General features: G+C 41.5%; 1 protein-coding gene across 22 annotated transcripts in view; it reads left to right on the forward strand.

The window, feature by feature from the left end:
• The window catches only part of tcf7l2 (transcription factor 7 like 2), a 90,209-nt gene extending 74,677 nt beyond the window's left edge, over positions 1 to 15,532 (forward strand). For 2 of the 22 annotated variants that reach the window (XM_047032618.1, XM_047032609.1), the window contains 9 exons: positions 648 to 750; positions 1,727 to 1,813; positions 6,297 to 6,437; positions 6,521 to 6,716; positions 7,036 to 7,143; positions 7,804 to 7,867; positions 8,590 to 8,640; positions 10,436 to 10,508; positions 13,299 to 15,532. In XM_047032618.1, coding sequence (XP_046888574.1) covers positions 648 to 750; positions 1,727 to 1,813; positions 6,297 to 6,437; positions 6,521 to 6,716; positions 7,036 to 7,143; positions 7,804 to 7,867; positions 8,590 to 8,640; positions 10,436 to 10,508; positions 13,299 to 13,767 — 1,292 coding nt within the window. In that variant the 3' untranslated portion in view covers positions 13,768 to 15,532. Of the gene's footprint in view, positions 1 to 647; positions 751 to 1,726; positions 1,814 to 6,296; positions 6,438 to 6,520; positions 6,717 to 7,035; positions 7,144 to 7,803; positions 7,868 to 8,589; positions 8,641 to 9,800; positions 9,874 to 10,435; positions 10,509 to 11,006; positions 11,069 to 13,298 lie in introns of those variants that run through there. The other 20 variants (XM_047032621.1, XM_047032611.1, XM_047032625.1 and 17 more) reach the window with 17 other exon arrangements.
• Positions 15,533 to 15,964: the final 432 nt, after the last annotated feature.

Below are 15,964 nucleotides of genomic sequence, written 5' to 3' on the forward strand. Positions count from 1 at the left end.
ACTGTCAGTGAGCCTTTGGTTTTATGAACAACAAAAATACAATCAGATCCCGATGTGTAACAGACAACCGTTACATATGAGCTTGTGATATGAACAGTTTTTCAATCATAGGGACGGATCTCATTGTATTGTGGTGAAATGGATCACATCCCTAATATATATCACTCTACCAGTCGGCGCACATGCGACAGCGGCGTTTGTTTTGTTAACTTCTAAAACCTCAATTATTGCCTGTTGTTAATCCTCTGATTCAATAGACAATTGTAACAGGATTGTGTTCCCCCCCTCTCCCTCCATCTCTCAATGCATTCTGCCAGCGTCGCCTCACAGAGCTTTGATCAGGACATGTGATTTAGTTCTGTGTACAGTACATGGGAGCACATACACCCTCTACCTCCTCCTCCCTACCTAGGTTCCTGTGATGTTGACTAGTTCAGTTGTGAAACTCACAAAGGATGCATTTAACCGAGATTTCAACCAAAGGAGGAAATATTGTCATATAGGATTACTGTTCGCTCTCCTCTCTTTCACTAGTTGTTCAACCTTTCTCTCTTTTCTCCCTGTCTAATTGTTCAACCTGTCTTTCTGTTCCATCCACCCCTTCACCCTTTTTCTTTCTGCATGGTCTTTCTCTGTTTTCTCCTCAGGAATACCAAGGCCTCCACATCCTCCAGACATATCTCCCTACTACCCTCTATCGCCTGGCACTGTCGGCCAGATACCCCATCCACTGGGATGGTTAGTTCCACAGTAAGCAACCCCATTGTTACTCTTTTTCTCAACTCACCAGTAGTACTTTACTGTACTGAAAAGTACACATTTGGCATATTCATTACTTGTAGCAATAGTTATGTCAAAAGTTAGGGTTATGCAATGGAAATGTATCTTGCAGAACTCAGAGTCAAAACGTTTCAACGAGTGTGTTGTACTGGTTTGTTGTGGTTCCACATATGTTTTCTGAATTTCCTTGACTGTTGGCATCAAATGTTCAGCACATTGAACTAGCTTTCACTTGGATATCCCACTCTGTGTCCTCCTTCTTCTTCAAACCACCCACCCTACCCAACCCTGACTTGATATTTTTAGCAAATGCTATTTTGCATGTCTCTGTATTTTGCAATTACAATAACGTACAATGATTGCGCCTTTTTTTACCCACAATTCCACATGGGGGCTCTCCCCTGCTAAATCTTGTCAACACTTGTTAATATGACAAAAGCCTACAAATTAAGCTCTGTTAATTTAATGTTTTCTCACCGCGATCTAAATACCGGGAGAGGCCCCTGGCGCAGCCGCAGCGCCCTTTGATTCGCCGCACTTTATTTTGGTATAAATTTACATTCATTATTGTTTGTCTTTGGATGTGTAGACCTCAATTAGCGTGATGGCTCCATTAAAGAGTCCCGCGCTTCGTCTTTAATTATCACAACAAAACACCTAGTTCCAGCTTGGGGAGGAAGGGGGCCCCACTCCGTCGACACCAAGCGAAGGGTTATGAAATTTAATTAGCCATTCCTATCAAGATTTGTGGCATTCAAATTGTTCAGAGTTTGCCTCCCTTTGATCCGCACTCTGCAATCCCCTAGATTTTTGTCCTGATCAAATGAGAATAAAGAGGCCCACAACGGGGAGAGAGAGAGAGAGCGAGAGAGGGCTTTGCCTCCTCTTCTTCTTCTGTCAACCCTGTTCCCTTACCTTTCCTTTCTTCTCCCCCCCTCCTTCTCAGGCAAGGTCAACCTGTTTATCCAATCACGACAGGGGGTTTCAGACACCCTTACCCAACTGCGCTCACTGTTAACGCATCCATGTCAAGGTGAGTTTGAGTCCTGGGAAATAACACCTACACACACACAAGCGATGATGCAAGTGCATAAAGAGATGCACACATTGAATCAGCGTGAAACTTTCCCTTAAGGAAAGCATGCTCCCCATCTCCATGTTCAAAGGGCCAATTCTCCATCATCTCCATCATCAAATATTAATTATATTTATCATTTTCTAATGAGGCCCCCGAAGAACAATTACCCCAGCTGCATGTCAGGCGGCACTCAAATCAGACTGGTCATGTCCTTGTTGCCATTTTCTAACAGGCATAAACACAAACTCTTTACATGAAGTGGATGATGTATGCTGAAGTTCAACACTTACACACAAGCATTTTAGTTTGAACCATAATAGCTCAAGTGGAGCTCTGGACACAAGTACATATGTTTGTTTGCTGTGTTTTTAACTAGTAATTGCTCCTCTGAGGACCCCCATTTTTCTGTATCGCAGGAAGAACAGCAGATCATAATATTTTGAATTTGGCTAACCTAAAATAAAATAATAATAATAATAATAATAGACAAAAATAGTTTCTTATGCCCCTCTCTCCCCCCTCCCCCATTTCAGTAATTCCTTCCTTCCAATGTAAAGCTATTGCATTCACAAGGTATTTCAGTGCAGAGAATATGAAGATTACAGAAGTAGCTGGTTCATGGTTTGAAGGCAGAGCGTGAAGGGGTGAGAGGCTCCGGCAGAAAGTCGAGGCCAAACTTTATTTTAATTACAGCATGATTGGCAAAACAGCTCAACTGCTCAATCGCTCTGACATTGGAGGGTGTGTGTGAAAAGGATTTGGAAGAGAGAGTCCTAGAATACGAGGGTAAAGCTAGATGAGGCTAAAGCTTAATGATAACACTTCTACAGTTGACCTGGCTACATTATCCTTGCTAATTTGATCTTCAAATATGATATTATATTTTTTGTGTATCACTAAGGATACTTGCATCCCCACTGGCCATACTTCCTTTGTTTCTAGTCCTTTCCTCATTATTATCCTGGAGAGGTAGCCTACTTGGCTTCTCCACGCACGTCAAATGTTTGGCCCTCTGTGGCACCAGGTTAAAGTGGCTTTTCACCCATCTTTTTTTTAACCATCTGGAACAAATCATGGCAGCCACCTAAACAACATTTTGCCCAGCCCTGGCCTGGTCTGGTCTTGTTTGTTCTCAGGTGTGTGTATGTGTGGTTACTGTATGTCTGGCAGTAGCCACACCCAGCAGACCTGGCGCTTTAAGTGACAGCTAATTTCCTCCTAATGACAAGCTCTACATAGTGATCATCTTATTTCCAGGGTGGCTAATTGAATCAGCTGCATGGGGGTTTGGGGGGGATTGGGCATGGGGCTGGCTGGAGCTAATGTCTTCTGATGAGACCCTAATTGAATTAGCAAATCTGAAAAGGTGGAGGGAGGGTCGTGTGCTGTCTGGAGAAAGAACCTAAAGTTGTTTAACACATCCCTGTTAAAAACTGCACTGGGGGATTTGACAGAGGTAGGGGAGAAATGGCCTTTTGGTTTGCCAGTTACTTTGGGGGGAGAGTTTGGGCTAATTGAGTAAACATCTGGGTTTTTGCAAAGCTAAGCAGCTATGGAACTTGCTTTAAAGCCACATCTACCTGAAATACATCAGGAATTATCTATCTACAAGGCCATGTGTAGTGACAACATAGACAGATGAGATACAGGGCTTGGTGTTAGTATGAGTATGTTAGTAAGGACCCAATGCATTATTCCACAAGAATTAGGACACAGCCAATGAGCCCAGATCTTGTGCCTGGCAACCCCCTCAATGAACACCTTGAACCCATGTCTTATAAATATAAATTGTCTCATAGAAAATGTATTTGAGAGAGTAAGGAAGAGAGAGAGCGGTGGTCATAAGACCAAATTAAATACGTTATTTTGATGATGGGTTTGTAACTATTTAGGCCCATTATCCACTGTGTGTTTGTGAGAAGTGGGAGGAAGTGTAGGCCCCTAGCCCCATATGTCCAAGTCTGTCCTTTGATATGTTCTCTCTTTCAGTCCTCCCCTGCTCCCCTCTCTCTTTCCTCCTCCCCTCTCTTGGGGAAAGGAAGAAGTATGCCGGCCAGGTCATTATACATTAAACAGGCACGGGGGGTACCGCCTCACATTGGCAATTAAATGGCACTGCCTGACACCAGGCTTACGATGCATCAGTGACCCACCCCTACCAACTTTCCCCTACCTTTCAGATTGAGACATATAAGCCTGGAGGTTGTGGGGTGGAGGAGGGGGAGACTCTGCCTCCGTCTCTGTCGGCTAAATTGGTCCAAGGCGCTGCTCTGTGCTGATGAGACTGGATGATGATGATGATGATGCCCCCGCACATCAAAGGGATAGCCGTCATGTTTAAACCATAACCTGGACCCGTGCAGTGGCAGTGGGGGAGAAGGGTAGGGGGTTGTGGATGTGGTGAGGGGACAGGATGAGGGATAAAGGGAGAAGGAGGGGTAAAAAAGGATGCTGGAACAGAAGACATTTTAACAAGTGTGCCAAGAGAGAAAGAAAAATGAAGAAGAAAAAGAGAAAGGGAAGGTGCAGCTGCTTAATGATTGCCGATCTGCAGCCACTGCTGTGGTTCCCTCAGCGAATGACATGGCATAAACACAAACGTGTCAGTGATGAAGGAAGGAGTGAAGGGAGGGCACCATGTGAGAGAGAGAGTGTGTGTGTGTGGCGGGGGGGGGGGGGGGGCATACTCTCCGCTGGGATTGCCTTTAACAGAAACTAGTTGTTCCTGGCGAGTTTATGCTCATCATTATATTCTGGCTTGGAGCCATGCAGCCAGACATAGCTAAATAATGAGCTGTTTAAAAAAAAAAGGGAAAAAAATGATTATTCCCTCTGTTTTCCTCCTCCTTCATCCTCTTTACTCTTTTCCTCTGATTTGTGTATGGTCATATGTTCCGGAAATATACAGTACTGTAACTCGTCTAAGATGCACATAATTAATCTCTTTTGAAAAATGCACATACACACACACAGCAAACACTGGGCTTGTATTTGTTACGCTCTGTGAAGTGAATCGAGGCATGCGGGTTATTGTGCTCAATGAGCTTAGCAGTAGGAGATGATGAAATTATTATACAAGTGTTATGAAGAGATAAAAATTAATGATGATAATGATAATGCCATTTATAATACCGGTCTAGTGGAAGAGGGAATAGAATGATGAAAGGGGTATGCAAACAAAAATGCAAGAGGTATGCAAAAAAAACTTTTCAAATCCAGGGGGAGGGAGGATTGGGAAATATGGTGACACTTTATCTTGTCAGACCTCACCTCAACTTATGCTTTTGCTTTACCACATACTGTAACCTAAAGCCATGCAATGTTTCATTAAATCTTGCACCAATTAACTAATTATCCACTTCATATAAAACCTGCAACAACTTCCCTAATCCTGTGCGGGTGGCTGTGGCTCAGGGGGTACAGTGGGTCGTCTGTTAATCGCAACTCCTCCCAGGCCATGTGCCGAAGTATCCTTGAGCAAGACTCTGAACCCCAAGTTGCTCCCGATGGGCAGGGCAGCGCCTTGCATGGCAACTCGCCACCGTCGTTATATGTGAGTGTGAATGTGAGGCAAAAAAATTAAGCACTTTGGGTGCTGCTAAGGTAAAAAAAAAATGCGCTAATAAATGCAGTCCATTTACCATCCATTTAATCCCCATTACAGGTGTATAGTTCTAGAATTATGGAAATGTTCACCCTTTCAAAGTAGGGTTCAAACCACAAAATGTCCATCTATCCAATTCTATCAGTTGAGCGGGAGCTAGGGTGGAGAAAGGAATTACATTTGTTTCTGAACGGCCAACCAAATGTCAAGACCTCCTTCTCTATCAAATTTAGCTCAATCATGGCAGCACTTGGGACGTTTCATAAAACACATTTCAAGGACATATTTAGTTTGAAGTGTCTCTGTTTGAGGTTTTAAGAATGGCCTTCGGTTTAAGAGCTGGGCCGTCCTTCTGGATAAGCTGAATAAAGCTGTTCCCGCTCCAAAATAATACAGCTATTTCTATTTTAAATCTGTCTAGCTTTTTCAATGTGATTAAGAAAATTATTTTGTGTTATGTGCCGATTATAAAGAAACATCTTGAAATTCACTGGCAAAAACCCTTGACTTATGCCATTGTGATGAATTGTAGTGATAAAGTTGTAAATATGGATAATCTGAAGTCTGTGTGTTTACAGTGCTTGCTTGCATGTTTGTACTATATGTTTCAAGACTGGTTGTCAGTTGCATTTCAGTTCTCTCACTTCTTGATTATGTCCTCTTCTAAGAGATTCAGATGTACTTTTTCCATAGTTTCTTTCACTACAATTTTTTTTAACATTGATTATGAAATTGAAATTAAACTGACTCCAACCCTTGTAAAAAAATTAATAGCTGTAAAAGTATATGTGTCCATCTCCATTTCACCCGTGTCCACTCTGACGATTTACACAGTCTTCTCTCCTCCAGATTCCCCCCTCACATGGTGCCCCCCCACCACAGTTTGCACACCACGGGCATCCCCCACCCAGCCATTGTCACACCCAACGTCAAGCAGGAGTCCTCACACAGCGACATTGGCTCCCTCAACAGCTCGTGAGTACCAATAGCCCCCAGCATTCCCTCCTGTTTACCTGCGCACACAGTTACTTTTGGCCAATTTCAAGTAATGAATGAAGTTTCCCTCTCCCCCTGTCTCTCCTGCTCCACAGGAAACACGCTGACTCAAAAAAAGAGGAGGAAAAGAAGAAGCAGCCACACATAAAGAAGCCTCTGAACGCCTTCATGCTGTATATGAAGGAGATGAGGGCCAAGGTTGTGGCTGAGTGCACGTTGAAGGAGAGTGCCGCCATCAACCAGATCCTGGGCCGAAGGGTGAGACACAAACTCACAAAGTCACTTAGTGGGAGATTCTGCACACACTGACCACTACCAGACAACTATTTTGGGAAGTTGGGGGGAGTGGAGGCATTCTATAGACACAATTTGTCTCAATTTATCAACAACTTGATTGCCTAAATGATTCCCTACTTAAACAATCTTTTCAACAAATAAAATAGTTTGATGCTGATGATTTGATCTGTTAACAATCTGTTTTATCAAATATAAATGAGTATATAAGTGTTATTACTTTGTCATCTCCGTGGACCCACTCTTTCCCTGTATGTCTGTCCGTCAATCTGTCTGTCTATAGTGGCACGCCCTGTCACGGGAAGAGCAGGCCAAGTACTATGAGCTGGCCAGGAAAGAGCGACAGCTTCACATGCAGCTCTACCCAGGCTGGTCAGCACGAGACAACTATGTAAGTTTTTAAGTTTACAACACGGAACACCCTGTACTTGTCCCCCTCTCAAGGACGTGCCGGGGGACAAGTGTGCTTTACTGTAGATCTGTTGTTTTAAAAAGACTAGTTTCCCACACGATAACACAGGAATAAAGTCAGTTTAGTCGAGCTGTAGTCTATCACCAAAGGTGGTAGAGGCTAAAAAGCTGACCTTGTTTACACCAAGTCTTATTTATATATGTTTCATAGAAGCCACATGTGATCACATGTATTTTTTCTCACACACACATATACACACCAAGGGTCCTCTCTTTAAGGTCTTCAAGGACCTGACTGGACCACTGAGATCACACTTTTTAGGCAGCCTAAAGGATCTCCCAGAAACTCCCAAACTAGTAACCATCAGAGCTCCTCTACATGTTCACAAACAAGGGGAAAATAAGACTAAGATACAAGAAAAGAACAAAAAAGAGGGGGAATAATAACTGAAAAAGAAAGTTCTGTTATGGCCTGCAGTGGCTGTTTAAAACCGGAGGGCAGAGACAGACAGAAACGAAAAGGAGAGAGAATGAATGAATGAATAAGTAAACAAACAGTAAGATGGGCCCCCGTTTCTATTTCATGTCTTGGGTCTTCTGCAATATAATAACTAAGGTTCCTGTCTATTTCTCTTTTTTGGCGGGTAACCAACAGGGGAAAAAGAAGAAGAGAAAAAGGGATAAGCAGCCAGGAGAGGGCAATGGTAAGTGAGCGGCAATTATATCTCATATTAGATGAGCCCCATCATGTGTCAGGAGTATGTGACATCTCACAAGATAAAAGTCAAGCTTTTTTCTGTCTTTTTATTTTTTTTGTTTCCGTTTTTTGTTTTATTTGCCTGGCTCGTGTTTTTTTGTGTTTTTTTTTGTAGCAACCCAATGCAATATTTAAATGGTAGACTGCCTTGTAACACCCCTCATCCAATGCCTTCCCTAGCTAATAATATAGAATATGCATGACCCCCCTACACCTCATCTCACACCCTTGATGCCCCCCCGCCCCTCCTTACTTTGCCCCCAGCATTTATAATACTGTGATGTGTGTTTTGAGAATGTGAAATTTAAGCATTGTGAGAGCCATTAACTTTGCCAGTTGTGTGTGAATGTGTTATATTGGCAATGCCCTGCAGATAGTTGGCGCTTATGTGTGAGTGAATGTGCGTATTTGTAACTTGGGCAGCCCCCCACCCTTGCTTGTCTTCATGCATGCTTTTATATCAACATACACAAAAAAAGTAATCACCCGCATTTAAAAATTAAGGAGGTTTGCTAATTCTTCCATTCATACATTTATTTTTATCATTAATATTCTTCTGATTTTAATATTGTTGAGAAGGACAGATGCAGAATTTATAAACCTGTATTTTACGCTCGTACTCGTGACGGATTCCCTCTTGAAGGCCTCTCTATCTGTTCTTTTTTTCAGAACACAGAGAATATTTTCCAAACCCTTGCCTTTCACTTCCTCCGATTACAGGTGCTAATGTCATTTTGAGTCTTAAATTACTAACTTGTATTTCCTCTTTTGATCTATTATGTATTTATTTATCTATGAATGTGCAGTACATAATCCTATATCCGATAAGTCTTCTGGGATATAACACAGTATTTCGGAAATATGTTATAATTTTGCTCTGTTTAATGAATTTTTTATGCTATGTTGCAATTTTACTCAAGTGATAATGTTTCATTTTAGTTTATTTAATTAAATATGCTTTTATGTTAAAGCCATTCAGTCTATAACAACTTCCCTACTTAGGCAAAAATCTATGTGCAGTATATCCAGAACTGAATGTTATAGGTAAAAAAGTCAAAAGATTTAATGCCAGGGTAAACCTCCTTAATATATATTCTTTCGTAGCTGTGCTTTTCTGATGGCCAGCATGAGTTTGACCTTCTGTCACAAACCAAGGCCTGGATTTAAACCCCTCCACATACAGTAGGATTCCTCCTTCGACCTACCAGACAAAGTTTACTTTACCAGTTCTGCCAAATAGGATGGACATATAGTTTTGATATTTTGGGGTGACAGGTCAATTAGAGGAAACTGTGTGTCAGGCATTGGAATCCAGGTCTGACTATGCATTTCCCCTTGCTTCATCCATGAGGCTTTAACCCCTTAATGGCTGCCCTGCCTGAGACTAACTCACATCTTTCATCACCCTCCATCTATTAAGACCCTCTACCTGACAGTTATATACCAAATACACCTAACACAACACTGCATTTCCCCTTGTCTATACTCTTCCTTTAACATACAAGCATTATATTTTGTATTAACTAGTAAATCAAAATGGCAAAATTAAACTGTTCTACTTTATCTTTGTTTCTGAATGAAATATTTTACTTTTTGCCTGCGGTTTGATTTCACTAATGTCTGAAACACTAACCGTGTCTTCTGACTGTCTGCTCTATGAACAATAAAGCATGACTCTACATCTGCCCATTAAAAGGGTGGATAATGTGCCCCAATCACTAGCTTCACAGATTCCCTGGTTTTCATTTTTTTCTCCTTTTATTTATTTCCTTCTTTCTCTCCCCCCCCCCCCCCCCCCCCCCTTTGGGTTTCCTTTTTCCTCCTCTGCCCATCTTCTCTTCCTCTTCTCTGCTGGCTTTCCACCACTCTTGCGGCATCAGACCTGAGTGCTCCTAAGAAGTGTCGAGCGCGCTTTGGGCTCGATCAGCAGAATAACTGGTGTGGCCCGTGCAGGTGTGTATGGTGTGTGCTTGCACAAACGCTGGGGGCCAGGTGATGGCTGTGCTCCACTGAGCTGAGATCTCCTCCTTCCCTTCCCTCCATCTCTAGCATTCACTCCTTCTGTTATGCCAGGCTGTTGCCCACCTCTCAACTTTCTTTGAAACTGCCCGGACAGTCTCATTCAATCTAACACAGGTGTATGGGATAGAGGAAAAGCTGCAAAACATGTGTTTGTGTATGACTGGTGTGTGTGCATGTGTGCTTTGTAGAAGGCACCTTTTTTTTTTTTTTTCAATTGATCCGAGCACAGAGATTCGAGGGTGGGTATGGCTTCAAATGGGAGTTGATGGAAACTGGCCAGTGATAAATTTGGGGTAGCAGCAATAAGGCAGCGGGCTGGGCATTATGGGATGCTGGAGGAGCGTCACAGCCTGGTCAGTATGGAGGAGGTCTCAGTGAGGACAGCCTAAACCTCAGCCCTTGGCTAAATGTTTTGTTTGTCCAATGACAATGTTCGTTTTTTGTTTTTTTGTTTGTGTCTTTTGTTATGTTTGTCTACCTCTTTGGCTAACAGATGCAAATACCCCTAAGAAGTGTCGTGCCTTGTTCGGGCTTGACCAGCTGAATTTATGGTGCAAACCATGCAGGTATACTCTCACTGTAGTTTCTATGAGAGGAGAACCATCATGACTTTTGCCTTCTCCTTGATACAAATCCTCTTTTTCAAGTACACTATTTCCTGGGATGTTCCCTGATGGAAGACACTTCATCTGTTCCTCTTCCTGATGCGAACCTCCTGCTAGAAATTTCCAAATTAAAGCAGGTCACAGTTGTCTGTTATAAAAAAAATGTATTCCCAGTGGCAGAAAATGGATTTATGTCTATATATACAAATATACTATTGAGGAGACCTGTCTATTAGGTGTATATGGTTTGAATCCATTTTCTACCCAGTGGATCTAGACAGGAAGTTTCTGTCATTTAATTGTCTTGTTTGTCTTAATTGGCCCTTGATAACCATGTCGTGTTCAGACTGGCCCTTTTTCTCTGAGGGCCCACAGTGACACTTTTCTCTATGCCCTCTTCCTTCTCTTTCTCCACCTCCTCTTCTTCCTCCAAACTCCTCTCTGATAACCCTTACTTAGTCCCTACCTGTTGTCTTTCTGTTCTGACACAAGCAGTCTTTGAATTGGGAATATTTTCATGGTAGGTATTTGTTTCTGTTAAGTAATACCCTTCTCTGTGTCTGACTTGTGCTGTCCTTTCATCTCGAACTTTCTCCACAACCTTAATGTAACCCATCGTGAACCATCATCATTTGGTATCTGTATATCACTGTGGTTAAACCAAAGCATGTGGCCAACATCCCATTTTTATACATTCGTTATTATGTATTAGATCATTTTCAGAGAGCTAAATCTTTTGGTGTGTTTCTTTGGGGTGAGAAGTTACAGTAAACTGTAGCATTGTTACGTGTTAAATACAAATTCAGGATGCATTTCTACTTCGAATAAGCCAATATATTACTGTTTAAACTATTTAATATTTTAATCATAGATAGTTAGTTTCTCTTCAAAAGACTCACCGGCTTAAAAAAATGGACTTCTCAGTCATTCAGGATGCTTAAGGAATTAATAGGGGGTTTGATGAAAAACCAGATGGGGTATCAGAGGAGCACAGACTGAGAACCAAGGATTATTCCAGTTTCGCTTAAGAAGCCGAGAGGTTAAAATACCTCACTAGGCTCCATTTCCTGAAAGATGTAACCGGCTTAATTCCCCCAGAGGCAAGGAAATCAATACCATACACAGGCATATACTATAAATCAATACACGTGTTAAAAAATAGATATGAGCTCATTTGTAGCAGTTTGACAGGCAGTTAGCATTTGACAACATACTGTTGCATGACACACAAAAAGCTGGTACCAGTGAAGAAAGAGCAGTCTACATCAGTTTACAGGTGTGCCTGAGAATCAATAATCTGTTACAGACAGCACTTGACAGCTCAAGCCAACTGCTTTTCATGTACTTTCCCTATTGTTTACACTGTGCCAGATTGTGGGGTTAATTGTCCCACCTTTCAGAAAAGCATGCCTTTCTTTTTGTTCAAGCATCCATCAACGTCCAATGGTTTTGTAACTATACCAAATCGTTCCTGTATGCCCTTTCCATTTTACTGTCCTAACTCACTGATCAGTCTCTCGTCTTTGCCCCTTCATCTTGCTCGTTGACACAATATTTTTTTGAAAAATCTTTACCTACCTGAATAAGTACAGGCAGGGGTATGACTTGAGAAACAGGCCTTACCTAGGCTATCTCAAACAATAACACATAGACACTTGCTGCATTAAAAAGATTAGCTGAACTAAAAACCTTGCTTCTTTCAAATCACTTTCTTCTGCTACTACTCCCTTTCAAACACTTCAGTTTCTGGTCTTTCTTTTTCCTTTCTCCTCTGGCCCATTGTCCCTGTGAGCTAGCACACAGTCTGAAACAGTTCCCTTGCCCTTGAGGCAGGCACAAACCTTATGATGCAGAGGGAGCTGAGGGGAAGGGTCAGTGCAAATAACAAGAGGTAGACAGAACACTCCTATTGGAACACAACACGTAGACAGCACCGCCCCCTATTTTATGTATTTGTTGACTGTGGGTCTGGTTCAGACCAGTGGTGTTGGCTGCAGGCATGCTAGACGTGTGTGTGTGTGTGTGTGTGTGTGTGTGTGTGTGTGTGTGTGTGTGTGTGTGTGTGTGAGGGGGGTAGGGGTTACAAAAATGCAAACATAATGCTGTGACCCTTACACATTGCACATCTTAGGGGCACGTGTAGCAACCTAGCATGGCTCCCTGTGACATTTTACCTCTGCATCTTAACCCTCCACTCCCTCAGGAAACGATAGGGAAAAGTCAGAAAAGTAAAGGTTTTACTGTGGGAAGAGAGGGTCGGCCTACTTATTTGCTGTAAATATGTGGGCTATTCCCAATCGTAGGTCTGGAAAGTCTTTCTTTAAGTAGAGGTCAGAAGTCTGTCAGGACACAATTATAAAACCACTGCAATAAAAGATATGTAGTTTAGATTTTTCCCGATTTCTTCTTGTCATGTTCACTTGTCATTTCATTTCATCCCAAATCTACTCTGCCCCAAAACTTTTCCTCTGTACCTGTCTGGTATCTAGTATTTTGTGGATGGATACTGTGAATCCAAAGTGTACATCTGGAACCACTGATGCCCTCTTAGCACCTACTTGAATACACCTGCTTAATAGCCTAAAAAGGATTTAGACGGATTTTAGACATGGTATATAACATGACATTACAACTGCTAAAACTGGTGTATTCAAAATGCTGCTACAGGTCAGCAGTTGTACAGCAGATGTTGTAGTCAACCAATAAGCTTGTATCCTAAACAATGTGTTTCTCTCTACCCCACCCCCCCAGGAGAAAAAAAAAGTGCATTCGCTACATCCAAGGTGAAGGCAGCTGCGCCAGTCCTCCGTCTTCGGACGGAAGCATACTAGACTCCCCCCCTTCCTCCCCTTGCTCGGTGGCCCCCTCCCCCTCCTCTAAGGAGTCCAAACCTCAGACTGAACAAATGCAACCTCTCTCACTGACTATGAAACCGGCCCACCAGCCTCTCCACCACCCGCACCTCCTGGCTGGGCTCGCCCCTCCTCCTCCATCTTTGGTTCTTCTGGAAAACACTGCTGCACCTGTGGCCCGAAAAACGCCCAGTGCCACCCACAACGGAGCCCTGGAGCACAGTGACGTCTCGTCCTCGCGGCCGCCGGGCTCCTCAGTGGTGTCCTCCCTAGCCCGGCAGTCAGCAGGGCTGTGTCATTCCCACTCACTCCTCCCCAACTCTACCACCCCTCAGCCTCTGTCACTTGTGACCAAGTCTATAGAATAGTATCTTCCTTTTCACATGTCCCGTTCCCTTTTTTTCTAACTCTGCACAGCTCTTATCTGGGCCCTCTTTCCTCTTTGTCTGCTCTGTTCATAATCTTTTTTTTTTTGTTTCTGTGCCATACGGCTTTGAAAATGTGTTCTTATTTTATCAAAGTTCATTGGTCAATATTTGACCCATCATTGAAAAATTATTATTATAAAGAAATAAAACAATGAGCTGTAGTGTAGCTTGTGAATTTGCCAAAATGTATCTTTTTTTTGTTATGTAGCTCAACTTAAAACAGGTTTAACAGACTGATATAAAAAGGTAGGCTAGATTATTTGATGAGCCCTTTTCTTGAAAGAGTTGGTTCTCCATCATTATTTGTATTAAATACGAGCTTTTGAACCAATCATTTGACACCTATTCAAATCCTGGAGGGCATGAGGATCTCAACGAGGGCACGAGGGCACCTCTCAACGAGGAATAACTTTGTGACATTAATTGTTCTTGTTTAAATGTACAGAAATATTGGGGGGGGGGGGTACTGTGTTTAATATGCATTGTTCCATTGCGTTGTCTTTTTTATTTTTGTTGTTTACCTTTGGGGATGGAGTCAGGGTGGGTGAATTTGGAGAGAAGGCAAGGGGGTGGGGCTGTTGAGGGTGGGTGGGGGTTGTGGGTATTCAATACAAAATGTCACAACGCTAGGACCAGTAGTATTTATTGCTTTAGAGATTGCTTGTTGTATCTTGTATGTTGTCCCTTTTTAAATATTCTTTTCTTAACACATTGTAAAAATATTTTTTCTTAACGTAAGCAACTTATATATCAAATGATCCATTTTTATGAGGACACAAATTACAAGTTCACTTTCTTCACTGAAAACTTGGATTCCACCCAATGTACTGTGTAGATCTTGCAGAAGTATGCACAACTTAATTTCAAGAAATACGTCTATAAGCCATTTTACAAAAGAAGAAAATAAATCTTGAAACTACAGACAGTGGGTAACGTGTCTTCGGTGTAGTTGGAAAAGTGTTCAAAGCCCTTCTTTTTTATTACAGTCCATCTCTATCAGACTGTACAGATTTGTGTACAGATTTTCCGTGCCAAATTTTGTGATAATTTCCTCTCCCCTCCTAACCACGTTGTCGGGTTCTTTTTTTAGTTGTTTTTTTATTTTACACTATTCTTTGCTGTGACGTTACATAGATTGCTATGTATGTAGTATAAATGTTGCTATAACAAATGTGTTTGGTAGCAGATTGTCAAATATAAAAATTTAAACTGAATAAAAAGGCGGACTTGATGCTGTATAAAACCCACAAGGGCCAAATTATGTATATTAGGAGGTTCATAAAAAAATTTAATAAAAACAAAAAAATACACAAACTGCCACTTTTAAGTACACTACTACATATAGGTAGATAGAAAAAAAATAGGCATGTTGATGTTGCAAGAGGCTGTAAAAAAATAAAAATAAAGCTACAAAAGAATCACACCCGGTGCCATTGTAGTTGACATGACGCAACTGTAACCTGTCAATTTCTTCTCTGGTTTATTAAGATGCTAATGATGAATAGTTTGAATGTTTCCTTAACGGCTGTGATGTTCCTGTTCTATTTTATGCTCTTTATCTTCTTTTGTTTTGTTTCTATTTTTTCCCTGTTATTTCAAATGGTTCCAATACCATGTTTTTGTAATGAATAAATGTTTATGCTGTACAGTCTCTGTAGCATGCAGTTCTGTATTAATAAAAGCGACTTAGTATGTGCAGATCAAACTGTGTCTTCCTCTTTGTAGTAATTGTAGTACATTTGGAAATTATCTAACCTTTAAGACTAGCCAAGTCTATATTGTGCTTGGTCGATCTTAGTCAACCTTGTTCTTTAGATCTTTTATTCAATTTAAAATACTTTTCATATAAAATAAAATAAACGTATTCATATACAATGAAGACATTAGCGCATTTGTAGGCACTTCTCCCTTTAATTAATAGAAGGGAAATAAAGAATGCTAGAATTGATTATATAATGATTCAACTTCTAACAAATAGGTTGCTCTTATACCTGCTTTTTTAAATAATTGACTGGCTGATATAGACCAGCCTATTTTTTTGAAGTTGAGTATACATATTATTTTATCAGAGTCTTGTGAGCAGAAGTCACAAAAATTATGGCAACAGTGTCAGCATCAAGGGAGTCTTTCACAATGT

Source organism: Hypomesus transpacificus, chromosome 13, assembly GCF_021917145.1.
Source record: "Hypomesus transpacificus isolate Combined female chromosome 13, fHypTra1, whole genome shotgun sequence".
Classification (NCBI taxonomy): domain Eukaryota; kingdom Metazoa; phylum Chordata; class Actinopteri; order Osmeriformes; family Osmeridae; genus Hypomesus; species Hypomesus transpacificus.